General features: G+C 43.8%; 1 protein-coding gene across 2 annotated transcripts in view; it reads right to left on the bottom strand.

Annotated features, from left to right (window-relative positions):
• Positions 1-616: 616 nt before the first annotated feature.
• GPC3 (glypican 3) overlaps positions 617-27,562 on the bottom strand; it is a 238,088-nt gene continuing 211,142 nt past the window's right edge. For both annotated transcript variants that reach the window (XM_083722916.1, XM_083722917.1), the window contains one exon: positions 617-1,638. In XM_083722916.1, coding sequence (XP_083579042.1) covers positions 1,469-1,638 — 170 coding nt within the window. In that variant the 3' untranslated portion in view covers positions 617-1,468. The remainder of the gene's footprint in view (positions 1,639-27,562) is intronic.

Genomic DNA, 27,562 nt, shown 5'->3' on the forward strand with positions numbered 1-27,562 from the left:
ATCAGCTCCTTGAGTTAAGATGGAAATAATCCTGCAGTTCTGAGAGGCAAATTGTAGTGTTTCCTTCACATGATGCACCTTAATTTTGGGAACCTGAAGCTACAGGAGAAATGCCTTTAAAATTCATAGTGGAGACGTCTATCAGTTATCACTGGCCATAATATATATGATGGAGACCCCATGTTCATGGGCAGTCTATCTGTGAATACCTGCTGCTGGTGAGCAACAGCCAGAGAGGACTGTTGCCACCAAGCCCTGCTTACAGGCTTCCTGGAAGCTTCTGAATAGCCGCTGTGAGTGCAAGTCTCAGCTGGGGGTGCCCTTGAGTATGATCGAGTAGGGCTCCTGTTTTATTTTAAATTTAAGACATTATTTTTGCATGCATTCAGTTTTGCAGCTGCAATGAATGCAGAAACACACACATACACACCCACCACTATAGATCAACTTGCCTCATCTGGTACTGGAATCTATTTCTCCTAAAAATACTGCCTGGCTGCCTCAACAGCAAATTATAAACCCAAAGCTGCCCAACTAGGCTGATCTCCAAAGACTCAAAATGCAGTCTCTGAGCACAAGACCAACAGATAAACAAAACACGTTTGGTTGTCGGTGGTTTGTTTTTTAGAAATTTATTAAAAATGACATGCTTGCTGTTCTGTATTCTCTGCAAAGGGCTTGGTGCCTCTTTCTACAACGTGGGGCCTCTCCAGAATGGCCTGTCTTCCCATCACCAATCAGGTCATCTCTACAAGGGAAGGCTTTGAATTAGTTCTGCCCATTTTCTTCCCAACTCCCAGCACCCATCTTTTCCAGGAAGTGGTCTGTTTGTTTGCAATTCAGGGAGCTGTCTAGGCAGCCATGTAACACACATAAACATTTCTCCAACATTTGTATATGTAGCTCATAATTAACCACAATTCAGAGTTTCAAATCAACGAAAGCTCAGTCTGAATGCCTCCTGCCAATCTTGCTACAGATGTTGAAAATTCAGTCCAGGGGTCCAGCCCTCAGAGTAAAAACATGTCATTGCTGCTGTGGGATATTGTAGGTTTCTCAGGTGAGTGTCCACTAAAATCAGTCCAATTACTGAATATGTTTATATTTAAAAGCCAGTGGATGATGCTTAATACCATTTTTAAGTGACCATGCCAATTAGCTCAAGATGAAACAAGGCTGTTGTTCTAAAAAGCTATGAAAAACTTCCATCTTCATAAATCTCTTAAGGGATGCAAATGTTGAGTATATTTACCCTCTTATAATTAGGCAAGACTTCTCCAAAACACAAGAACTTTCTTTTGTTCACTACATCTACAACAAGTCCCTCCTTCGAGTCTTATTTGAATTTTTTAAAAATGAAACTTATTTGAAGCTGCTCTTTCCACATGCCTTGGGAGGAGAAAGAGAGTTTGTGAGCAAACTTCACAAAACGAAATGTCGCAAATTCAGTGAGGAGATAGTTCCGCAACTATTTGGCAAGCAGAAGAAGTAGGACTGTTAGGAGAGAGCCCAAAAGATCCAGACCCGGCATCACGATGCCTGTTCCAAGGTTGTGAATCACTGACACCTCTTTGCTTTTCTGATCCCAGAGCTGCTTGTTTGAAGGGATGTTGTCTGTGTCCAGATCATACGCCAGCTCTAGAATAAAGAAAGGAAAGAATATTGAATATGGACTGGAACCTACTGCTAGTGGCTCAAATGACTTTTGAGTCATTTGAGTATTCCAGGTCTATCAGTACAATATACCCACATCTTGTGTGCATCTAACCCACATGATTTCAACCATATGCTGCTGAAGCCTGGCTAGTTGAAATTCCACAAGTTAAATGCTAATAAGGTGGGGAGCTTTTAAGCTTTCTGTATTGCTTAGAGAACAAGGCTCTCTTGGTGCTCCAGTTCTGGGATAATCTTGCTCTACCTTTTTGGAGGGGTGTCCATTTCCCATTTTTACAATCTTCAGTTCTCCACATTTGCACAACTTTTCAAGTCTTCATGAAAATTCATCAGGATTGTAGTGAAAACCTCTCCTAATACACACATTTCACTGCACAATTTTGCCAAATGCACACATTTTGTTTTGCAAACCAACATTCCCTAATGTAATGCTGACTTTCCTATGCCATTTTTCACTTATCATATGTATTTTTATGCACACTTTGCCCTACTAGATTCATTTTGGCAGAAGAACTGCATTTCAAAATTCCCAGGTTTTCCCCACAGCATTCCTTTCCTTTAAAGGAGCAGCCTGAGGTGTGGGAGAAGTGGGCTAAGGGTGGTGGGTGGAGAGAGAGAAGAATCCAGACACCTTACGTAGTGTTCAGAATTCTTCTCTAGTCACTCCAGCAAAAGCAACCACAAAGCGGGATTCCATTGGGGAGCACAGACCACACACCACATGGCACATTCACAGAGGACAAGGGAGCCCAATCACGCTAATGGCTTCTGTATGATGCAAACATTCCTGCCATGGAGCCAGTTCTCAATTAAATCTCTTGGTCCTGCCAAGATTCTCCCCCCCCCCCCGCCACACAAGCTCTTCCAGGCAGCCTCCCAAAATCAGCTCCAGAGCTGAACCAGGCAGGCTACACCCAGGTGACAATTTTGACAACCTGTGCTAATTCAATTCCCCCAGCCTCCCTCCTCTTACGCTCCAGCCCTGTACGTTGTGCTTCTAGTTAGACAGACCTTTTGCAAGGATATTCGTTAGCGCCACTGGCATTTTGGAGCAGGAGAAGAAGCACCTCCTCCCGCCACCAGCTCTTCTCTTGAAAGCACAAGCACACACCCACTCTCTCTGAGTGCAGTGTGTGTGTGTGTGTGTGTGTGTGTGTGTGTGTGTAAAAGCTCCCTTCTAGTGGTGAGCGGCTGGCTGGGCTTGGATGTTTGATTTTTCAAACTGGTAGCACATCAAACGCAAGGATCTTCTGGACTTGCTTCAACATGCAACAGGAATGACAGCGACCAGCAGCTGTAAGCCTTCAAATATGTGCTTTCCATGTCAACAAAAATAAAAAATAAAAAATGGGGGAAGGGTTAAGGGGTGGGGGACATTCCACTGGGGAAACACAATTTGAATTATGCCTCTCATCTCCCTTGGCACAAGCTTTCCAGGTACCGAGTCATCACCAACCAGCCGCCTTTTGCTGGACGCCAACATTTCTGGAAAGCTCTGCAAGGGCAGCCAAAGTCATGCCAAAAGCCAGGAAGGGAAGGAGATTTGCTTTTGAGCTGCCATAGCCAGCCCGTGCATTGCAGCAGAGAGCACACACACACACACAGACACAAATGTAAAAATAAACCTAGTGGGTTTTATATATCTGTGACTGACTACCTTCTGCTCTCCCCTCTGTTCACCATCCTCACCATCCTCACCCCATTTTCAGTCCCATAAAAGGCCAGCCTTTTTGACTCATGCCTTGTAAACAAAAGGAGAACATCAAAGGCAACGTGAGGCTGGCACCCAGCCAGGCGGCCACAGGAGAGACCGCTAGGTGCCAACGCCAGAGAATGCCTTCATGTTGCCATGCCTCCGGGCCTTCTGGAGGAGATGCCAAGCACAGTCTGGTGGATGGCCTCCAGGCTGAACAGAGCATGAAGCTGAGCAACGTAATTGCATTGCCGCCATGAAGACTGTGCCGTGAGCAGCAAGGGGAAAGAATTATTTGTTCTTTGACATCTAACACCCATCAAGAATGAATTGAATCAGGGGGCTGAGAAAGGTGGGGATATTGGCCCGCAGATGAGCAAGAAGTGTGGTGCTATCAAGGTACAGCTATCAAAGATGCAAGAAAATCAAGGGTGACCTGCATGTTGCTGAAAAGATAACAGATTTTGAGCCTTGCTTGGTTGAACCAGTAATGGTGACCCCGAGTGTCCTCAGACTGGAAAACGGGAATATGCCTCAGAAGGGTGTTTGTGAAGCTGAATACAGAACATTAAGTCCCTTTTCACTTCCGACAAGCTAAATATTTAATTTTCAGTATTCCTTTGCTGCCTCTCCTTTGGGAAAAAGAATGTAACAACCCATTTTGAAAGCTAAATAAAAACAAGATGGGCCACCACATTGAGCACCATTTATAAAAAAATAATCAAACCAATAGTTAGGGAGGATCTGGGATTTTGTCTGTGGACTCTGACGCACCTGGATCAGCAGCAGGGGCACCTTCAGGGTGATTTTGTCACTGTCACTGGTATATAAAGGAGGAGGCAGGGAATCCCCAGCAAAGTCAAGAAATTTAACATTTTACTGTACTCATTCCAGTTAACAAACTTTCTCTCTCTTACACACACACAGACACAAGGCAGTGAATGTGAGCGCAGAGTATGAGTGCAAAGGCAACAGAAGATGGAACACTTTGGCAGACTTTGGAGCCAACTGCAAATCCCCACAATGGATTGTTGGTTTCACCAACACACGTGCAGAAGAGGGCTGCACTAGATGACCTCTGACAACCCATCCAACTCTTACGGGCTGTATCCAACCAAGTCCTACTCAAGAGTAGACCCATTAAAATAAATGAACCTAAGACCTAGCATTGGGTACAACCCTATGGTGCCTCATTGAGCAGCACACAGAGTATTGTAGGTGCGACCTATCCCTGGGGTCTCAGATGTGCAAGCCCTACCTCTCTCTGTTGTTGTTATGTCCTGGCCTCACACATTCCAGCCCCTTTCCTCTCCCTCTCCAGCTCCCCAGAAGCACATCCTTCACCAAGCTCCACTGAGTATCAATCTGAGAGCACAATGAATGTGATGCTATAAGTTTCAACACTCCTGCATTGGTGAGGGAGGGATGGGAAGGGAGATCTCTATAGTGGCCCCTAGTGCACCAACTCCTCTCCTCCTCCATTTATTTCCAACAATTGTAGCCCATCTTGCTGCCAAGTTCCTTTTAAAATAAAATAAAATCCACTTGCAACACTAACACAACGGAAATAAAAAGGTGCAAAATTACAAAACTACTGATTGAAAAAAGAGCCAATTCAGCAACAAATCAATATCATAAAAAGGACACAGGAAGCTGTCACATATTACTGCGGGAGGCAGTGGAAGACAGGAGTGCCTGGCGTGCTCTGGTCATGAAGAGTCAGACACGACTAAACGACTAAGCAACAAATTTGCCCATCCTGCCCATTTGTGATCTGCTCTGACCAGCAGCAGCAGCTCCCCAGGTTTGTGGCAGAGAAGGGTCTTTGCCCATCCATCCCGTGAGACCCCACCCTCTTAAGCGGATCTTCTGCCACTGAGCTATGCCTCCCACAAGTGTAAAGCAACAGAAAAAAGGAAACAGATAAAGCAGCAAGTGCAGAACAAAGCAAACCCACTGCACTCCCAGGAAGGCTCAGAAGAAAACGCAAAGGTCTTTGCACAGGTTGCTTCACAGTAAAAAATAAGGGCCTGAAGGGCAGATGCTTCCAACCAGAAGAGGCCCTGGTGAATACTTTCACTTCCTGAAGACCATCTTCTAGGGGAAGCTGTTAAACAACCTATGTCCTTTTAAATGTCTTTCTATTATTGTTGTTGTTGTTGTTGTTGTTGTTGTTGTTATTTGCATTTTGTGTTTTGTAAACCGCCCTGTGCAGGGTGGTATATAAATTTAATTAATGATGACGATGATGATGATGATGATGCAGGCATGAGATGGAACTCTGATTTCCTCTCATTTCCATGGACTCTGCCCAGTAACCACACCCCCTTCATACCTGGCTGCTGGAGAGCATCCAGTTCGGGAGGGCCCAACAGGAAGGCTGAGGCCACCAGCAAAACAGAACTTGGCATTTGATGCTTCTAAAGAATTAGTCACCACGGGGAAAATAAAAACTTAGCCGGACGTCCTTATACTCCCCATTTCCCTCTTCTCTTTTTATCACTTATCCCTGCCTAAGCCAGGGGCTCTCCTACTAACGCCGATCAAAATAATGCGAGGAAGTCAGATCTTGCCATTACAGCACAGGAAGAGCCAGCTGCTGGATCAGGCCAGGGGTCCAACTCGAGTTCAGCCTCCTGTTCTCTCAGGGGCCAGCCATGGGAAAACCACAAGGAAGAATTAAGCCCCAAACCACTCATTTCTCCTGCAGTTTCCAACAACCGATATTCAGAAACAATCATGCCACTGACAATGGAGGCAGAGCAGAGCCATTATGGCTCACAGCTGTTGATAGTTCTTTCCTCCGTGAATCTGTCTAATCCTTTTAAAAAGTCATTTAGGTTTGTGGCAATCACTGCCTCCTGTGAGAAGGAGTTCCATAGTTTAACCATGCATTTACATTTCAGCATACATGTAAATTCTGTGCCTTTTCAAAAGTAAAATTTTATTTTCCAGTTCAGTGCTCTTATTTTGAATTGCATGTAGAACCCACCACAATCTGTTCAGTTCTTAGGGCTTCTAAAGGGCATAATCCGGCCCTGGAAGAACCCAGTTCCTTTCTCCATCTTCTTATAATCTTGCTGCATGGCAGGGTCTCCATGCTTTGCGAACAAGTTGGCTTTTGTTACTGGAGGAAGCTGGTTTCGCTTGCCTAAATCATTCACTGCCTTGTACCGCAGCGTGTCCACCTACAGCCGAGGCAGCCACCCTCTGAGCCAAATAGCAGGGTGGAAACAAAGCTGCTGGGTGCCAGTTTGCAATTATCCTGCATGTCGAGTCGCATCATGGGCAAGTGTCGTGGCACCCAGAGAATTTGTGGTTTCTACCTCTCCCCACTCCAATTTAAAAGGGGTGTTCACTTTTAAATGCAGTGGATTATGAGAAAATGAAAAGAAGCTGCTTCTCACCCAGAGAGAGACAGAGACAGAGAGAGTGTGCTCATCAGCACCCTTGGGCATTAAAGGCACAGGAGCAAAGACAGCTACAACAGTGGCAACCCAGGAAGGTATGCAGACTTCTCCCTTGCATTTGCCCAATCATTTCTGGAGCTGTCATGGATTCCAATACACAAGCGACCATTCAGTGTCATGGACAAAACATGGACAGGATGGTGGAGACAACATGCCTCTGAATGCCAGTTGCTGGTAATCACAAGAGCTGCTGCCCTTCTGCCTTATACAAAGTCTGGCCATTGGACCCATCTAGCTCCATATTGTCTGCACTGACAGGCAGGGGCTCTCCATGAATTCAGACATGAGAGAGGTTGCACAAAGTAACATGCAGTTTTGTGTTGTCATGGAATGAGAGGTTCTCTTTCTATGTACGACTCACTGTTACCCATGCCTGTTGGGACCCCTGTGTGCTTACCTGCCACAACCTCTGGGTGCTTATTCCTCTAAACATCCAGGTCTTTTCCTACCTGTATGTGCATGTGCCCTTTCCTTTCATCCTTGCCCTGACATCTGTGTCATCCCGCTCAAATGCCTCAGCACATTTTGCAAGACAAGGCTGCCCCTGTTCACCAGAGGCAGGGCTTCTCCTCCTGCCTGGCATCCTCTTTGGCCAGCTTGGATCTTGTGGAGGGGAGAAGTATTGCCCTCAGCATGTTCTTACTTTAAGTGCCTTTGTTCTAATCTGGACCAGGCATGCACCAAGGGACAAAGTCATTTCCCAACTGGGCTCAGCTGTATCTGGAACGCAGTGCACAGGGAAATGAAATCCCCTGTAAAAGTATTGCAAGGCTGTCATTGTGTAGAAACACCCCTTGCTGTACAAACAAGTTCTTGCCATGGCCAAGGTTTTTGTAAAGGTTGAATGTGCATCAATTCAAGCATGAGATTTAGCTGAGATTCCTGCATTGCAGGGGGTTGGACTAGGTGACCATTTGGGTCTCTTCCAACACTTATGATTCTATGTCTTTGTCTCTAACACACTCAGCCCTACCTGCTGCTGCTGGGGAATGATCCTGGGATCTTCTGCACAAAAATGATGTGCTATATACCTCTCAGCTGTGGCCTATCCCCTAAAGTTACAGTAATAATGTAGCCCTGGTGGTTTCAGAGGAAGAACTGAATTAAAGAAGAACGTGCAAATCTGCGTTATGCTGAGTCAAACCACTATTTCGTATAGATCAGAACTGTCTGCACTGACTGGCAGTGGCTCTATGGGTGTCAGGTGAGGGAAACATTCCCAGCCCCCTCTAGAGATGCCACTGGGGGTTGAGCCTGGGACCTTCTGCATGCCAAGCAGCTGCTCTGCCACAAAGCTACAAGGACACATCGTTTAGGGAGCGAAACTTAATTTTAGTATATTTCTTCAGTGAGTGGTCTGAAAAGTATATTTCTGGGTGTGAGGCATTCAAAACTGCTATTATTTTTGTGACTGGGAAACATTAGCTTGGTAAGTCGAAGTCTGATGAAGGAAAACAAAGTCTGCTTTTGGAAACTAAAGAATTTTAACCTTCCTTCTGAAAACGTCAGGGAATGCCAAATACTACTGCTATTGGTAGTAATATATAATATAACTGCAAGTACTTGACAATTATTTTTAACGATTTCTACGTTATTTTGCACAGATCTTACTTACCAGTCAAAACTAAATTATATTAATTTAACCCAAATATGTTTGGAATTCCCAACTCATGTTGCAACTTTTTACCACCTCTCATTTTTGTAATTTGAAAACTGAAAAATTCAGCGCACTCTAACAGAGCACACAGTTAGTGCCGGCAGCCCTTATGCCAGAGGGCAGGTCCTTCCAAGAACCTTCAGACCTCCAGCAAGGGGAGGAAGAACAAACCCAGAATTCAGGCAGTGGCTGTTTTTTCATACAAGGTGCATTGCAACAGGGGCAGAGACTCAAAAGACCTCAGCTTGCTTCCAGCCCTTGTTGCTAAGTTGCTTTGAGTTACATCAGTTTTTTAATTAAAACAACTAATAGGTTTAATAAATACACAATAATTTTCACAGTGCTTCTAACTGCAGCAGCAGCTGCCGCCAACTAAAATCAAGGTGAGCCAATTCACCATTATAGCGGGAAGGATGTGGCTGTCAAGATGTTGCTGGGATCCAACTGCCCCACATTCCTCCCCACTGGGCCCTGGTCTCTGGGGCTGGAGGGAGCTGGAGTCCAGCAGCGTCCAGGGGGCTCCATGTGCTTCTTAATCCCTGAGCTAACAGGTGGCATCTCCCTCAGGAAGGAATGCCTCTTCTAAGCAGAGGTATCCTTCCATATCTTGCATGAATCTAGAGGGGAAAGACTATCAAATCTCTGATGCTTTTATTGGGAAAATAATGGAAGATGCATAAAGAGAAGCAGTAATTTTTTCAAAATCAAGATGACAAACCACGGCAAATACAGCAAGTAATGGGAACAGAAGAAACAGAACTAGGTACGAACTAATGAATACTTAATGAGTAAAGAACTATGGAATATTATTTTAATGTATGATCATAGCAGAGAGACTCTTTGTGTGGACAAAGATGGAAAGGCTAATTATTGTTTAATATGGAGGAATTGTTGAAGTTATTGGAGACAAAGTTGATAGTAACATTAATTAGAGAACCTCTTTTGGACTTTTTGTTTAAAAAGGAAAATGAATTAATCTATTTAGGTCAGAAGACTGAGGAAATATTGCCAAACTGAAAGCAGATCAGTTTGGTATCATTCAGTGGAACAGTCTCCCTCGGGAGGTTGTGGCCTCTCCTTCCTTGGAGGTTTTTAAGCAGAGGTTGGATGGCCATCTGACATGGATGCTTTAGTTGAAATTCCTGTATTGCAGGGGATTGGACTAGATGATCCTTGGGGTCCCTTTGAATGCTGAGATTCTATGATTCTTGCTCTGTGAACTGCCCTGAGACCTCCAGGTCTATGGTGGTACATAAATTCAATACATAATAAATGATTCTATTCTTCTAGAGAGAACATTTTCTCCCACTCTCTGTTTCAGTTTCTTTTATTATATTATGAAAAAGATTTAATAAAATCTAAAAGAAGAAGAAGAATGCTGCTTCTTATGTCAGGGGTGGGGGCCTGCGGCTCTCTGGGCGTTTCTGGACTCCAGCTCCCATCAGCCCTGTCCCTGGTCATGCTGCCTGAGGCTGGTGAGAGTTGGGGGTCCAATAACATCCAGAGATCCCTGGGCCCCCCACCCTTGGCTTAAGTAGATCACCATTTAGGCAGGGGCCACAACTCCCTGCTTCATACTTGAACAGTCCCAAGTTAAATCGCTGACGTCTCCAATTAAAAGGACCAGGGAGCAGATTTTTTTTAAAAAAACCTCTCTCTGCTCAAGACCACGGAAATTCACTGCTCCTGAGCTAGGAAGACCAACTCAGTTCTGACTCAGCATACTGTAGCTTCCTCTGTTTGAGGTGCAGACCAAGAAGTTCATCCCTCCACATCTGGCCACCTCCACCAGCTCAACAGTTAATTCATAGGCAAAGTTGTTCTTAAAAATAAAATATCAGTTGCAAGAGCACCACCAGATGCAAGAGCACCCAGAAGCAGGTGACTTCTTCATTTATTTGCTTCTTATTCTTATTATTTTAAAATGAAAGCCTGCAGTTTGTCAAAGGTTTTGTGAAACTGAGCTATTTATGTCAAACCATTCTGACTGTGTCAGGCTCCTGAGACTGAAACACCGTTCAGCTGTTCTCCTGCTCTCCTGAGGACAAGATGTTTTTCTCCAATTACATCAGGCCTCATGGAAGAACCCCAGTTTCAGCCTCACCATGGTGCTGGAACACTGTGGCATAAGAGAGGGTGGGGGAGATCTTTGGAAAGCAACCCTCACTTTTCACAACAGATGCTTTGAGTCCCTTCTTTGGGAACTGGCTGTGCTCTGCGCTTTGCTGACTTCTTCCTTTGCCACTCAGCACACTCTGGAAGAAACAGCCACAACACAGAATGCTGTGGGTGGGAGAGAGAGAGAAGCAGACAGACAGAGAGGGTTTCTTTCTCCACATTGCCACTTCTCAGATTAATTTGTAGCAGCAGCCCTTCTTGCAGTGGAGGCCTGATCATACATCTTCAGTTCATTATTCAACATTTTGCAAGAGAGCCTGCAGGGGCTCTGTAGACCCATCCGTTTTGGAAATGTTTGGACCACAGACTGAAGCAGCCATAAATGGGATGGCTGGGACCAGGCATGGGCTATTTAATGGAGGAGAAAGCTATCCATGGCTGTGCTCTGTCTCCATAGCTGGAGACAGCAATGCTTCTGAATATCAGCTGCTGGAAGGCACAGGAGGGGAAACGACTCTTGTGCTCAGGAGCTTCTTCTGGGTTTCCCACAGGCATCAGTGAGGAAACTGGGAGGACAGGATGCTGGACTAGATGGGCCATTGGCCTGATCCTGGTCTTTTTATGTTAACAACTAAGCCCAGAGAGAGGGTGTTCTGTATCCTAGGGTAGGTTGCTGCAGTGCGAAGGCTTAGTGTGTGTGCACAGATGTGTGCAACCTCAACAACTAGAAGTTGCTATATCTAAATCTGAATGTTTGTTCATCTAGCTCAGCATTGTACACACCAGTCTGGCACCTTTCAGGTGTTGGACACAAGCTTCCATCAGCCCCTGTGGCCAGCAAGGCCTGAGATGATGGGTGCTAGGGGTGGTCTACAGTATTGGTCTTTAGTGGGTCATCTTGGACCCTCTAATGGGTTGCAGGCAGGCCTAACATGAGTCCCAGTAGCAGCACGCCAACATACAAGTATTAAGAAGCTGGTAACCCAAATGCCCCCCTTCATGGATCACTGCCTTGCCGTGGCGAAGGGGCTTGAATAACTCAGAGAAGCTATGAGCTATGCCGTGCAGGGCCACCCAAGATGGACAGGTCATAGTGGAGAGTTTTGACCAAACGTGATCCACCTGGAGGAGGAACCGGCAAGCCACTCCAGTATCCCTGCCAAGAAAACTCCATGGACAAAGACAACAGGCATATAAAAGATATGACGCTGGAAGATGAGCCCCTCAGGTCGGAAGGCGTCCAACATGCTACTGGGGAAGAGCGGAGGGCAAGTACAAGTAGATCCAGAGCTGATGAAGCGGCTGGGCTAAAGCCGAAAGGTCGCTCAGTTGTGGATATGCCTGGAAGTGAAAGGAAAGTCCAATGCTGTAAAGAAAAATATTGCATAGGAACCTGGAATGTAAGAACCATGAACCTGGGTAAGTTGGAGGTGGTCAAAAATGAGATGGCAAGAATAAATATTGACATCCTGGGCATCAGTGAACTAAAATGGACGGGAATGGGTGAATTCAGTTCGGATGACCATCATATCTACTACTGTGGGCAAGAAACCCGTAAAAGAAATGGAGTGGCCCTCATAGTCAACAAAAGAGTGGCGAAAGCTGTACTGGGATGCAATCTCAAAAATGATAGAATGATCTCGATACGAATCCAAGGCAGACCTTTTAACATCACAGTAATCCAAGTTTATGCACCAACTACTTGTGCTGAAGAAACTGAAATTGACCAATTCTATGAAGACTTACAAGACCTTATAGAAGTGACACCAAAGAAGGATGTTCTTCTCATTATAGGGGATTGGAATGCTAAAGTAGGGAGTCAAGAGATAAAAGGAACAACTGGCAAATTTGGCCTTGGAGATCAAAACGAAGCAGGGCAAAGGCTAATAGAGTTCTGTCAAGAGAACAAGCTGGTCATCACAAACACGCTTTTCCAACAACACAAGAGACGACTCTACACATGGACATCACCAGATGGGTAGCATCGAAATCAGATTGATTATATTCTCTGCAGCCAAAGATGGAGAAGCTCTATACAGTCAGCAAAAACAAGACCTGGAGCTGACTGTGGCTCAGATCATCAGCTTCTTATAGCAAAATTCAAGCTTAAACTGAAGAAAGTAGGAAAAACCACTGGGCTGGTAAGATACAATCTAAGTCAAATCCCTTATGAATACACAGTGGAAGTGAGGGACAGGTTTAAGGATTTAGATTTGGTGGACAGAGTGCCTGAAGAACTATGGATGGAGGCTCGTAACATTATACAGGAGGCAGCAACGCAAACCATCCCAATGAAAAGGAAATGTAAGAAAGCAAAGTGGCTGTCCAATGAGGCCTTACAAATAGCGGAGGAGAGAAGGCAAGCAAAATGCGAGGGAGATGGTGAAAGATACAGGAAATTGAATGCAGATTTCCAAAGAATAGCAAGGAGAGACAAGAAGACCTTCTTAAACGAGCAATGCAAAGAAACAGAGGAAAGCAATAGAATGGGAAGAACCAGAGATCTGTTCAAGAAAATTGGAGATATGAAAGGAACATTTCGTACAAAGATTTCCATAATAAAGGACAAAAGTGGAAAGGACCTAACAGAAGCAGAAGACATCAAGAAGAGGTGGCAAGAATACACAGAGGAATTATACCAGAAAGAAATGGATGTCTCGTATACCCCAGGTAGTGTGGTTGCTGACCTTGAGCCAGACATCCTGGAAAGTGAAGTCAAATGGGCCTTAGAAAGCACTGCAAATAACAAGGCCAGTGGAAGTGATGGTATTCCAGCTGAACTATTTAAAATTTTAAAAGATGATGCTGTTAAGGTGCTACACTCAATATGCCAGCAAGTTTGGAAAACTCAGCAGTGGCCAGAAGATTGGAGAAGATCAGTCTACATCCCAATCCCAAAGAAGGGCAGTGCCAAAGAATGCTCCAACTACCGCACAATTGCACTCATTTCACACGCTAGCAAGGTTATGCTTAAAATTCTACAAGGAAGGCTCAAGCAGTATGTGGACCAAGAACTCCCAGAAGTGCAAGCTGGATTTAGAAGAGGCAGAGGAACCAGAGACCAAATTGCAAACATGCGCTGGATTATGGAGAAAGCTAGAGAGTTCCAGAAAGACATCTACTTCTGCTTCATTGACTATGCAAAAGCCTTTGACTGTGTCGACCACGGCAAACTATGGCAAGTTCTTAAAGAAATGGGAGTGCCAGATCACCTCATCTGTCTCCTGAGAAATCTCTATGTGGGACAAGAAGCTACAGTTAGAACTGGATATGGAACAACTGATTGGTTCAAAATTGGGAAAGGAGTACGACAAGGCTGTATTTTGTCTCCCTGCTTATTTAACTTATATGCAGAATTCATCATGCGAAAGGCTGGGCTGGATGAATCCCTACCCGGAATTAAGATTGCCGGAAGAAATATCAACAACCTCAGATATGCAGATGACACAACCTTGATGGCAGAAACTGAGGAGGAATTAAAGAACCTTTTAATGAGGGTGAAAGAGGAGAGCGCAAAATATGGTCTGAAGCTCAACATCAAAAAAACGAAGATCATGGCCACTGGTCCCATCACCTCCTGGCAAATAGAAGGGGAAGAAATGGAGGTAGTGAGAGATTTTACTTTCTTGGGCTCAATGATCACTGCAGATGGTGACAGCAGCCACGAAATTAAAAGACGCCTGCTTCTTGGGAGAAGGGCAATGACAGGCCTAGACAGCATCTTGAGAAGTAGAGACATCACCTTGCCAACAAAGGTTCGTATAGTTAAAGCTATGGTTTTCCCAGTAGTGATGTATGGAAGTGAGAGCTGGACCATAAAGAAGGCTGATCACCGAAGAATTGATGCTTTTGAATTATGGTGCTGGAGGAGACTCTTGAGAGTCCCATGGACTGCAAGAAGATCAAACCTCTCCATACTGAAGGAAATCAACCCTGAGTGCTCACTGGAAGGACAGATTGTGAAGCTGAGGCTCCAATACTTTGGCCACCTCATGAGAAGAGAAGACTCCCTGGAGAAGACCCTGATGTTGGGAAAGATGGAGGGCACAAGGAGAAGGGGACGGCAGAGGACGAGATGGTTGGATAGTGTTTTCGAGGTTACCAGCATGAGTTTGACCAAACTGCGGAAGGCAGTGGAGGACAGAGGTGCCTGGCGTTCTCTGGTCCATGGGGTCACGAAGAGTCGGACACGACTAAACGACTAAACAACAACAACCCAAATGCCTGTTTGGACAAAACTTTCAATCTGAGTATGTGTGTTGGTTTCTCTCAACTGCGCTGTAGGATAGTCAGGCAGCCCATGATAGAAATGGAGGCTGCATTCATACCATATATTTAAAGCACTATGATGCCACTTTAAACATATGTGGGTTCCCCTAAAGAATTATGGGAGATGGAGTTTGTTAAGGGTGCTGAAAATTGTTAGGAGACCCCCTATTCCCCTTCCAGAGCTACAATTCCCAGTGTTACCTTGGAACAGGAGTTGATAGTTAAAATCATTCTGAAACTGTATGTTTGTCTTTTGTACTGAGCTACTTGGAGACAATCAAGTAGTGCATAAATTGTAAAAATTAAATAAGCAAATGAACTGGGAGGGGCATGTCTTTAATCTCAGACTGCTTAGTCAGCCTGGCAATTCTAGAAAAGCAACGGCTGCAACCAAGGTGGCTCTCCACTGATCAAGCAATAGATGAAATCTAGTCTCCCAGCATGTACTCCCAACGCAGGCAATTCCGAGGCTTCATTGCTGCCTCCCAATGTCAAGGGCAGATGCTGCTCACTCATGTTCCTCTCCAAGCCCTCAGCGCAAAGGGATTTATGGCGGCTTCAGAAACACAGGCTCCTCAAGAGTCCTTGAGCAGGGGCTACGCTGGATCGTGGCCTAATGTGGCTCAGAAAATCATACCACTGCTAAGTGGTTTGAGCAACTATTTCATGAAACATGTACACATTTGCACCTGTGCGAGTGTGTAAGCATAAACATGTTTAATTAGTCATTATTATAGAATAATAGATGGTTACTGTTACTACTACTACTACTACTACATCACCTTCTAAACCAGTCTGAAGGCAATTTTCACATAAGATAATAAACACAATTAAAACCACAAAACCAACAGATATGTTTAAGGCAAGACTAAAAGTCCAACAAGTGGATCCTTGTGGCAAAGACACATTCATCCAGCTGGGAAAGGCCTGTTGGAACAAAAGCATCTTCAGTTGTTTCCAGAGAAGCTGCGTCTCAAGAGGAAACGGGGTAGCCACACTAAAAGCCCTGCTGCAAGTTAGCGCAGAATGGACTTCTGAGATCTTTGGAACGTGCAGGAGAGACCCACAGACATGTATTTTTGAAGTAGCAAAAAGTATGACCCATGGCTGTCTCACAGCCTATATTATCCCTGAATCAAGAGATTACCTGCTTGGTTATACAGCTGACTTTAAAAACTTGGTCAGGATGCATCCCTCTTCCCAACTTAACTCTCTCTCCCTTTTTTAAAGCAGACTCACCTTAACTGAAGCAGATATTGAGACTGCAATTATGGGAACATCTCCTGGGGAAGACTTGGAAGCTCAGCCCAATGAGCTTGAATTACTGAAAATTAGCAAGGCTAATTTTAATGTCACCATTCAGCCAGGCTCATGATTTGCAATTTCTTAATGGCCTTCGCAAAAGGAGCCTTTATATATGGCACAATCTTGGCTTCATTCTTACCTAAATTCCTTCTCTTAGGTCCTGTGAATGGGCCTGTTTTGTAGCCAACACAAACTTTGTCCAGTAAAATAATGTAAGGGACTCGGAATGAAAGGAGCTTAGCTGTTCCTTTGCTCCTGTTATTTTAAAGAAGAAATAACTTTGGTTTCTCCCGAGCCTGGAGACAAAGCCCTGAAGTGCAAAGCATGCTCAGCTCCTCAGCTCCCCATGAAAAGGGCCTTCAAATATTCTCTAGGACAAGTAATGGACTTATTAGAGGGATGAAAGGAGGGGCTTTTCAGAGAGAGAGCCCCTGCGCTTTAGTCCTGTCATATCAATGATCTTGCTTCAGAATTTCATTCTGTTTACATTCCTCTCCCCCCCCCCTTTTAAAATTCCCCCTCCGCCTCCAGCAGCATTAAAGACTGACACTTGTAAAAATGCTCATTTATGTATGTTAATGCATGAAGTGCCAGGCATTGTGCAACATCAACTGGAGAGGGGGGAAGGGGGGGGAGAGAATGCCACGATAAAAAAAGAGGTGGAGCAAAGCACTCATGCAACAGTTTCAAAAAGTGTGTTCCGTTTTATGAAGGAGCCCAATACATTTGCACCCTCCTATGGGCAAGGTCGGGACGCGGGTGGCGCTGTGGGTAAAACCTCAGCGCCTAGGATTTGCCAATCGCAAGGTCGGTGGTTTGAATTCCCGCGGTGGGGTGCGCTCCTGTCATTCGGTCCCAGCGCCTGCCAACCTAGCAGTTCGAAAGCACCTCTGGGTGCAAGTAGATAAATAGGGACCGCTTACCAGCAGGAAGGTAAACGGCGTTCCGTGTGCTGCGCTGGCTCGCCAGATGCAGCTTGTCACGCTGGCCACGTGACCCGGAAGTGTCTGCGGACAACGCTGGCCCCAGGCCTCTAGAGTGAGATGAGCGCACAACCCTAGTGTCTGGCAAGACTGGCCCGAACGGGAAGGGGTACCTTTACCTTGACCTATGGGCAAGGTCACACATTTAAAGAGTGGGGGGAGAAGCCTGATCTCACAAGTGACTAGCCTGTATCTGAAATCTGCATAAACACAATGGGGCCTACCACTGCTGGGGGAATATTCCTCTGTGCAGCCCTGCATGGCAATTTCACAGAAGCAAAGTGAGCTATTGTGCACAGGATATTTCAGGTTTGGAAAAGGTTCAGAAAAGGGCAGCCAAACTGATAAAGAGGATGGGGAGACACACACACACCCCATGCAGGGAAGTTGTAGCACTTGGGACTTTTTAGCTTAAAGGAGAGCAAGATGTCGTGATGTAAGTTTATAAAAGTATGCATAGCATAGAGAAGCAGACAGAGAAGGCTGATAGAGAAAGTGGATGGACCATGAAGCTGAACGCTGGGAGATTCAGTGAGGCATATGGAAGGAAAGCACATCTCCGCACAGTGGAGCAATGGGACTCACTCCATAGGAAGCAGTGATGGGCACCATGTAAGATGGCTTTAAAAGGGCCCCTTCAGGGTTTCAGACACTGGGGGCGGGGAGAACCATTGCCAGCTATACCTGGAATTGCACCTGGAGTTTCTGCAAACAAAGCTGATGCTCTGATGCTGAGTGACAGTCCTTTCCCTTTCAAGTTCCCCAGACAATTGCATATTCCAGTGGCAAGAAGATCTTGGTACTTGGGGAAGTTTTGATCTGACCTTCCCTGTGCCTGATTGTTCTTTTCCAACCATGGCATGCTAAACGTGGCATGGAGGCCATCTGTGTGTGCCGTGGGCAACACACAAGCATTGAAACCTTGTGCATCAAAGCATGCTGCCTTAGAGGCCCCCTTTGTTTCCCAGCCTGGATGTTTGTGGAATAATAAATCTGTATTTCAAGTGGGGTTGGGAGGAGAGAGAGCAGGGTAAGAGTGGGAATGCCAGTCACCAGAATTAGCTCCCTATTCAAAAGTCACATCATCAGGAGAGTGCATGCGCGCACACAATGTGGTGTCCGCTACTGGCTATTTCCAGCATCTGGCAAGGACGTGTGCTTCTGGACCTCTGGCTGCTCAGACACTTCTTTCCATCTGCTTTTCTGGATGACACCATCTCCTCTCTGAGGCTGATGGAACCAATCGCTAAGGCACAAGTGCCAGGCAAACCCAGAGCTCTCCAAACTCCTAAAAATTCCTGCTCCAGAAAACAAAAAGGTGTGCCTTTTATTCTTGTTTACAAAAATATCCTACCTTTCTTCAGGGAATGCACAGAGCTCTCGCCCCCTCCATATTTTATTCCCACAACAACCCCTATGAGGCAGCTTAGGCTGGGAGACTGTGGTTGGTCAAAGGTCACCCAGGTCCTGCTCAAACACTATTGCCACCACTCCATTCTAGCTTGGAGCAGCAGCAGATGGCATGGTCTCCAAAGTGCAATGCAGAAGGTCCCAGGCTCAATTCCTGTCAGCATCTGCAGATGGGGCTGGGAGACAACCCTGTCTGAAAATCTGGAAAATACTTAAGTAGATGGACTGATGTTCTGGCCCAGTCTAGGGCACCTTCCTATATAGCACAACCCTACACTGAAATCAACTGAGGGGGGAGCTCCACCTCTCCATCAGAGTACACAGATCAAGGGAAGTGGGTGGTTTTGCTTCCTGAGTGCCACAGTGTGGTTTGTGGTTAGAGAATCAGACTAGGACCTGGGAAACCAGGGTTCAAATCTTCACTGGGTGTGATCTTGAGCACAGTCAATGTCTTTCAGTCTAACCTACCTCACAGGGCTGTTGTGAGGAAAGATGGGAGAAGACAATATTATGCACACCACCTTGATCTCCTTGAAGAAACAGGTGGGATAGAAATGGAACAAACAAACAATGTGGAATTCTTCTTGTTCATGTATTGACTTTATATCCTATGTTTCCCCCCTCCCCCAAGGTGCTCAAGGTGGCCTACATGGTTTTCTCGCTCTCCTCATTTAATCCCCACAATAACCCTGCGAGGAGGGTTAGCCTGAGAGAGACAATGACTGGCCCCCAAGTTTGCCCATTGAGCTTCACAGTTGAGTGGGGATTCAAACCCTAGTCTCCCATGTCCTGCCCCCCCAACACCCTTCCAAAGATTGGCTTTGCCAAGAGTTTTACAAAATCTCGTACAATATTCAAAGTAAAATCCTGTTTCATATGTAATAACCATCAGCTCCAGCTACTTGAAATTAACTTTGTGCAGAAAAAATATGACTGGTATGTTTGTGTGTGTGTTTAGCACTAGCTGCAATTTGTGCCTGAAAAGGCGACGTGAGACAGGCAGTATTTTTTTGTTGTTGAAAATCAATTTACTGTCTTTTGTACAACAGTTGCCCTCCAGTGTGATTTAGGGAGCACGCAATAACTCCCAGGGTACGTAGCTATGTTATGAGCTTTGCCTAACACAGAGGAGTTTTCTTGGGGGGGGAGGTGGAGAGCAAAAAGTAAACAGCTGCAGTGAATTGATGGAGCTGAGAGAGAAACACAACATTGGGAGTGGGGGCAGAGGGAAGAGATATTACTGATATCCCGGTAATAAGCAGAAGTCCCACCAGGCAGCTTGAGCGGTATGGTAAATAGAAACAGGAAAAAGCTCTCCCCACTCTAACTCCCTCCTTGATAACAGGAGAGAGAGAGACAACTTACAAGATGTCGTGGAAAGATGGTAAAAAAGTCGGAGGGACTCCAGGAGATAGAAAGGTATCCCGGCAAGAAGAGATTAAAGATCTAGACATTCTATGGCTAAAAATCAAAGAGGAATTCAAACAAAGAGAAATGCACATGGAAAGTAAGTTAGGAGAATTGCAGGAACAAATAGATAGTAAAATAGAAAGTGCTGTAGGCGAACTCACAAAAAAGATACAAGATCTGACAGTCAAATCAAAAATACTTGAAGAATCAAATAAAAGAACGCAGAGAGATTTGAGGGATCAAAAGAAAGAAACAGAAAAGCTAAAGGATGAAGTAAAAAACTTAAATAAAACACAAGATCAACTATGGGACAATTTGGCCATGGCAGAGATGCGTCAAAAATATCTTAATTTAAAATTCAGAGGGATTGCCGAAGAAGCAAATGAAAACATAAGGGAAAGAATAGTTAAGGAACTAGCAAAATGGCTGCAGATGAAAGAGGAACAAGTAGCATACACCATAGAGAACGCATTTAGAATAAGAGGGAAACCACAACAAATCAAATAAAAAAAAACCCCGGGAGACTGCTTAGTAATTTTTAACACCATAGAAATGAAAAACACAATTGTAAGAACGAGCTTTAAAAAAAAGCTGATGATTGGAGATCGTCCAGTCATCATTTTAAAAGAAATTCCAGTCAGGATTCTACGTAAAAGGGAAGGATATACACAGTTGACAAGTGTGCTGAAGAGAAGCACAATTCAGTATAAATGGGAATTCCCAGAAGGGGTTTCCTTCTATTACAAGAACAAAAAATTCAAGTTGACAGACACACATGAAGCAGAAAAATTCCTGAGAAGGTACGAAAAAGATCTGGGTAGGGAGGAAGCAAGACAGCGAGGAGGTGACCTGGATGCGGGGGGGGGGAGGGAGGCGGGGGAGAGTGGAGTTGGGGGCGGGGGGGAACGGAGGAGGAGACGGAAGACACAAAATCGGAGGAAGAAGAGGAAGGAGAAGACAGAGAATCCAACAGAAAGAATAACACCAGATTCTAAACGCACGCAATAATAACCCAAAATGTCTCTCAAGTTTCTTTCGTGGAATGTGAATGGTTTTAATGATAAGCCCAAGAGAAATAAATTTGAAAAGATTATAAAGAAAAAAAATATTGATGTCATTTGTTGCCAAGAAACTCATGTTGCCAAAAAACATAAGCATATTCTAATAAATAAGAAGTTGGGAATAGAATTCATCAATTCAAACTCAAAGAAAAAAAGAGGGGTAGTAATCTATGCGTAGGAGAAACTAGAACCCAAACAAATTTGCAAGGATGAGGATGGAAGAGTTTTAGGAATTCAAATTAACTACCAGGGAGAGAAAATAAACGTGGTAACAGTCTATGCCCCAAACTCAAATAGAATGGAGTTCTTTAAAAAACTGGAACAATCTTTATTAGAGCTAGACAACAATAAACTGGTCTTACTCGGAGATTTAAAAGCGGTTCCGACGCCAGAACTAGATAGAAGTACAAGAAAAAAGAACATAAATCAAGGGAAACTACCGAAATCGTTTAATGATCTGGAAGAAAATCTGGACCTAATAGATATATGGAGATACAAAAACCCTACAACGAAACAATTTACCCATTTCTCTGAACCACATCAGAGCTGGAGCAGGCTGGATCAGATATGGATCTCAAGAGAATTAATAATAAGAACGGAGAAATGTGAAATTCTACCCAGAACCTTATCAGATCATAGCCCAATAACATTACAATTAAAGTGGAAGATCCAAGGGTTGTACAGATGGAGAATGAATGACTACCTACTTGAAAAAGAAGAAGTGATCAAAAAAGCCAAAACTACCATAAAAGACTATTTTGACTTAAATATCAATAAAGGAACAGGTATAGACACAGTATGGGATGCTAGCAAGGCTGTGTTAAGAGGCCTCCTGATACAACAAAATACCCAAAGAAAAAAGGCTAAAGAAAAAAAAAAGAAGAATTAATCCATCAATTGAAAGAATGCGAAAAAAATATGATAAAAAATCCAAACGACGGTGGCCATAAGCAACAATATAAAATGCTCCAAACAGAATATTCAATATTAATAAGCCAAGAGGTGGAATGGGGAATAAAGTTAATGAAACAAAGGTCCTTCGAATCGGCAAATAAAATTGGAAAGTTTCTGGCGTGGCAACTGAGAAAAAGAAGAAAACTTAGTACCATCAATAAAATAAAAGTTGAAGAACAAGTCCTGGAAGACCCCAATGAAATAAAAAAGAACTTCCTTAAATTCTATGAGAACCTATACAAAAGAGAAGAAGAAGATTTAACGGACATCGCAAAATACCTAGAAGAAAATAGTCCCAAAAATATATCAGGGGAAATATATCAAGAGGAAAGAACCGCCTTAAATAAACCTATAAAAATAGAGGAGATCCGGGAGGCAATCAAAAGGATGAAACTGGGGAAAGCCCCAGGCCCAGATGGGTTATCTGCCAAGTATTACAGGGTCCTAGAGGAATACATAACACCAGTACTATGTGACGTAATCAACGAGATACTAAGAGGAGGAAAAATGCCAGCATCCTGGAAAGAAGCCTATATCACGTTGATCCCGAAACCAGATTCAGACAAACTTAACATCAAGAATTACAGACCGATTTCATTATTGAATAATGACTACAAGATATTCGCAGATATAATGGCACACAGACTTAAAAAGTGTTTAACTAATCTCATTCATATTGACCAGGCCGGTTTCCTTCCCAACAGACAAATAAAAGATAACATTAGACATACAATAGACATTATTGAATATTTAGAATGTCATAATGAAATTCCCGCTGCTTTAATGTTCGTTGATGCCGAGAAGGCTTTTGACAATGTCTCCTGGGGTTTTCTGATAGTGCCTGGAAAGATCAGGGATACATGGCACATTCCTGGAAGGAGTTAGAGCAATCTACACACAACAAAGAGCTAGATTAATTATTAACAATACCCTGACAGAATAGTTTGAAATAGCAAAAGGTACTCGACAGGGGTGCCCTCTGTCACCGTTGTTGTTTATCATGGTTTTAGAGATAATCACAAACAAGATAAGAAAAACCCCAGAGATCCGTGGCATAAAAATAGGAGCGAAAGAATATAAACTGAAAACATATGCAGACGATCTTATGCTGTCATTGGAAGAACCAAAAGAGAGCATCGGCAGTGTTAAAGCTACTAGAGGAATTTGGAAAATTATCCGGATTTAAATTGAACAGAGCAAAAACCAAAATAATGACCAAAAATATGGAAGAAGAAACCAATAACGATCTTGAAAGTCAAACTGGAATTAAAATAACTAAAAAAGTAAAATACCTTGGAATCTGGTTAACTATGAAAAATATAAATTTGATTGAAAATAACTACAAGAAAACATGGAAAGAAATAATGAAGGACTTGGATACATGGAATAGAATACATCTCTCGTGGTTGGGGAGAATGGCGGCGATTAAAATGAGCTTACTACCTAAATTACTCTTCCTATTCCAGAATATACCGATAATTAGAGGAACCTCAATATTCAAAGAATGGCAGAGATTACTTTCTAAATTCATTTGGCAGGGAAAGAGACCAAGAATTAGATTTTAATTGCTCACAGACCAAAGAGATAGGGATGGTCTTGCGGTTCCAAATTTGAGGTTATATTATGAAGCTGCATGCCTTTGTTGGGTAAAAGACTGGATTGCCATCAAAAACAAAAATTTGTTAGATCTAGAGGGGTTTAATCTAAGATTCGGTTGGCATGCCTATTTATGGCGAGACAAAGGAAGGGTTCATAAAGGTTTTTCTAATCACATTTTCAGAGGGCCACTGCTGGAAGTGTGGGAAAGGAACAAAAAATTGTTGGAGCAGAAAGTGCCCTGGTGGTTATCACCAATAGACATTTTAACAATTAAAAAATTAAACATTGAGGGGGAAAGATGGACATATGAAGATTTACTAACCAAAACAGATTGAAATAATAGAAAGTAAAACAAAATTATTATCAAAAATGTACAACCAGTTGCTTGAGTGGGACACCAAGGACGAGGAAGTAAAGGATGTGATGGTGAAGTGGGCGGTAGACCTAGGGTACAACATAGAGTTTGACAAATGGAAGGCATTGTGGTGTAAAGATATGAATTTCTCAGCATGCACGACACTAAAGGAAAACATGTATAAGATGATGTACAGATGGTACATAACGCCGGTAAAACTACATAAAATGTATAGAACAGGCGATAAATTGTGTTGGAAATGTAAGAGCAAGGAGGGCGATTTCATCCATACGTGGTGGACGTGCGAGATTCTCAAAAAATTCTGGGAATCCATCTATAATGAATTTAAAAAAATTCTTAAATATACGTTTGTTAAAAAACCCGAAGCCTTCCTGCTGGGGATAATTGGTAAGGATATCAAAGAAGAAGATAGAACCTTTTTTCAATATGCAACGGTGGCCGCCAGAACCCTCATAGCACAGTACTGGAAAACACCAAAAATCCCAACACTAAAGGAGTGGCAACTTAAATTATCCGATTATTTGGAGTTGGCTAAATTGACACAGAAAATAAGAAATCAAAGAAGTGCAAAATTTAACAATGAATGGGATAAATTTAGGATATATATGGAAATAGAGACAAGGGGAAAATCAAAATGTTGATCAGAAACATATATGTACTTACAGAATTCACAGTAGGCATGAGATAACGCTTACTACGTAAAAAGTTTTATTAAGGAATAGACACAGCAGATAGATAAACAAGATAATATTTTCCGAAATCGAGATAAAGGGAAGTCGATTAATGTCATTTAAAGTTGTATGTTTTTCGTGTTTTTCTTTTTTCTCTCTCTCTTTTTTTCTTTACCCCCCTCTTTTTCTGTTTTTTCTTTTTCATTTTGTCTTTTGTACGTTTGTGAAATATATTTATGTCAAAATTTAATAATAATAAAAAGATATCCCGGTAATAAGCAGAAGTCCCACCAGGCAGCTTGAGTGGTATGGTAAATAGAAACAGGAAAAAGCTCTCCCCACTCTAACTCCCTCCTTGATAACAGCTGTTTGAAAGAGTGAGTTCCCAGAACAGGAAGCACCTTTCGGAGACCCAAAATAGTGGCAGTTGCACCCCTCCCATGCCCAAAGTAAGGAGGAGGAGGAGGAGGGGGTGCACTTAAGCCAAAGTAAGAAGAGGCTGAAACAAGGTGCCAGACTCACTGCTGAATGCAGGCTTTGCCATCCTGCTACCCTTTCAGATGTTTTACACTGCAACTCCCACCCCCCTGGCCACTGACTGTGCTCACAGGGTGGGATGAGTGGTTGCCAGGTTGTCAAAGGCTGCACCAAACTGCTTCAAGGCAAGGAGCAAAGGAAGTCTCCTTATACTGAAGCAGACTAATGGTCCCTCCAGCTCAGTATTCTTCTTTGGCGACCCCTCGTAGCCAAGTAAGATTGTCTTCCATGAAAACGGTTTTAACCGTGAGTCCATAAGTGACTATGGAGGCCAATTCTGGATCCACACGTCCTTCCACAGTGGGGACATTGGTTTCAGGCAGTATCACGGTGAGGGTTTGCCAAGCACGCCTTCCTCTTAACACGTTTCTCCCTTTTGTCCTGAGTTCAAGCGTCTTCAAAGCCCCTGACACCTTTGGTCAAGGCTGTTCTCCAACTGGAGTGCTTGCAGGCCAGTGTTTCCCAGTTATCAGTGCTTACACTACATTTTTATTGTCTACAATGACTGGCAGAAGCTCTCCAGGGCTTCAGGCAGGGAGTCTCTCCCAACTCTTCCTGGAGATGTCAGGGATTGAACCTGAGACCTTCTCCATTCCAAGCAGGTGCTCTACCACTGACCTCTGCCTCTTCCCCACAAGGTCAGCCTCTGTTTTGGTCATACTACCACCAATGCTTTATTGATTGTATTTTGTGATGTTGTGTTGATTTGATCCTTACATGTTGTACTCTGCCTTATGAAAGTGCAGGTTATAAATTCAAAAAAATATAAAGCCATCATTCTCCATCCCATTTTCAGTTATCTTGCCAGGAAATTGGTTCCTTGCTTCTTTTCAAGATTTATATACTTCCCAACCACTAAACTATAACAAACCCTCAAATTTACAAAAGTAAAATAAGAATAAAGTAAAACTGTAAAAACAACAATTTAAAACCTTTAAAAATTATTAAAATCAAATATTAGCTGAAAACCAAATTAAATCATATATCACATATCTGTGTGGGCTTGTGAAAGCAAAAAAGCTTTTAACAGGTGCAGAAAATAGTACAGTGAAGTTACCTGCCTGATGTCAATGGGCAGGAAGTTCCAGAGGCTGACTTCTTACAAATGGAGGGCAAGCACTATGCTGCCCTGAGACAGCACCAGTTCCACAGACTGAAGTGACTGAGTGGGTGCATGTGAGGGGAAGATGATCTTGCAGGTAAATGGGTCCCAAGGTGTTAAGGAACAACCTCACCTTTAAATTGTCCAGGTAGTTTGTTCATTTATTAGACTTCTACCCCATGATTCCTCCCAAAAGGGCCCAGGATGGCAATCAACAAAAGTTAAAACAATATTTCTTCCCCCCCCCCCCAAAAAAAGGCATTTTAACTATTTTGAAACAATTAAGAAAAATCTAAAAATACCCAGGGTTGGGGACTTGGACACTACCGCGGTGCCCCCACCTGCGCTCATGGCTCCGGAACAGACACTTACATATGGCGAGGCTCCACCTACACATATCTCGCAAACTGCAGGCATGGAGCCGAACCATGCCACTTCAGAGGGTCTGCCGGACTTCCCACAGACTCAGACCACTGCCGTGCCTGACATTCCGCCAACTCCACTTGCGGAGGTTCCACCCACAGCAGCGGATCCAGGGGACTTGGTTTCAACGCCACCTAGGGTCACGCCACAGCCTCAGCAAGGATTGGGCAGCCCACCCGGCAGTCTGGCAGCGTTTCCAAGCGCCCAACTTATTTAAAGGGCTATGTTGTTGGACTTGTAATACTGTTGGTCTAATGGAAGTATGTGAAATGTAACCGATATGCTTTTGTGCCTAATTGAACCATTACGCGTAGTGCTGTATATAAGGAAACCATTACGATTGTAACTAACGCCTTATCTCGGTGGGGAGGGGTGTTATGTACTGAAGTTCTCACTCTGGGCCAGCAGGGGGATACTGTAGATTGTTATGCAAATAAGGGATCGAAAGTGACGTTCAGTGATTGGATAGTTTTAGAAAGTTGTTACAATTATATGTACTGGAGCTCTATATAAGCAGGCTGACTAAACCCTTCAGTTCAGTTCTGTTCTGGCCTCTGAATAAACAAGAGCTGTTTGAAGAATCGCTGTGTCGTCTGATATGTTCACCCGCAACTTAACAACTATGGCTCTAAATGTCCTACTTTACAGAGAGTGCTCTGTCTGGAGGCCTGCCTGTCCAAGAGGAAGAACTTTGCCCCATCCCAGCTAGCAGCTGGACAGCACAGTAAGTACGCACTCAGGCCAGCTGGTCCCAGTCGTCAGTCTGGATGTCTTTGTGGTCCCCTTCTAGGCCTGTGATCCTTTATCTATGAGGTTAGGATCTATAAAAGGAAGTCAGTCAAACCAGCTA

The sequence above is a fragment of the Podarcis gaigeae genome, assembly GCF_964106915.1.
Source record: "Podarcis gaigeae genome assembly, chromosome: Z".
NCBI lineage: Eukaryota > Metazoa > Chordata > Lepidosauria > Squamata > Lacertidae > Podarcis > Podarcis gaigeae.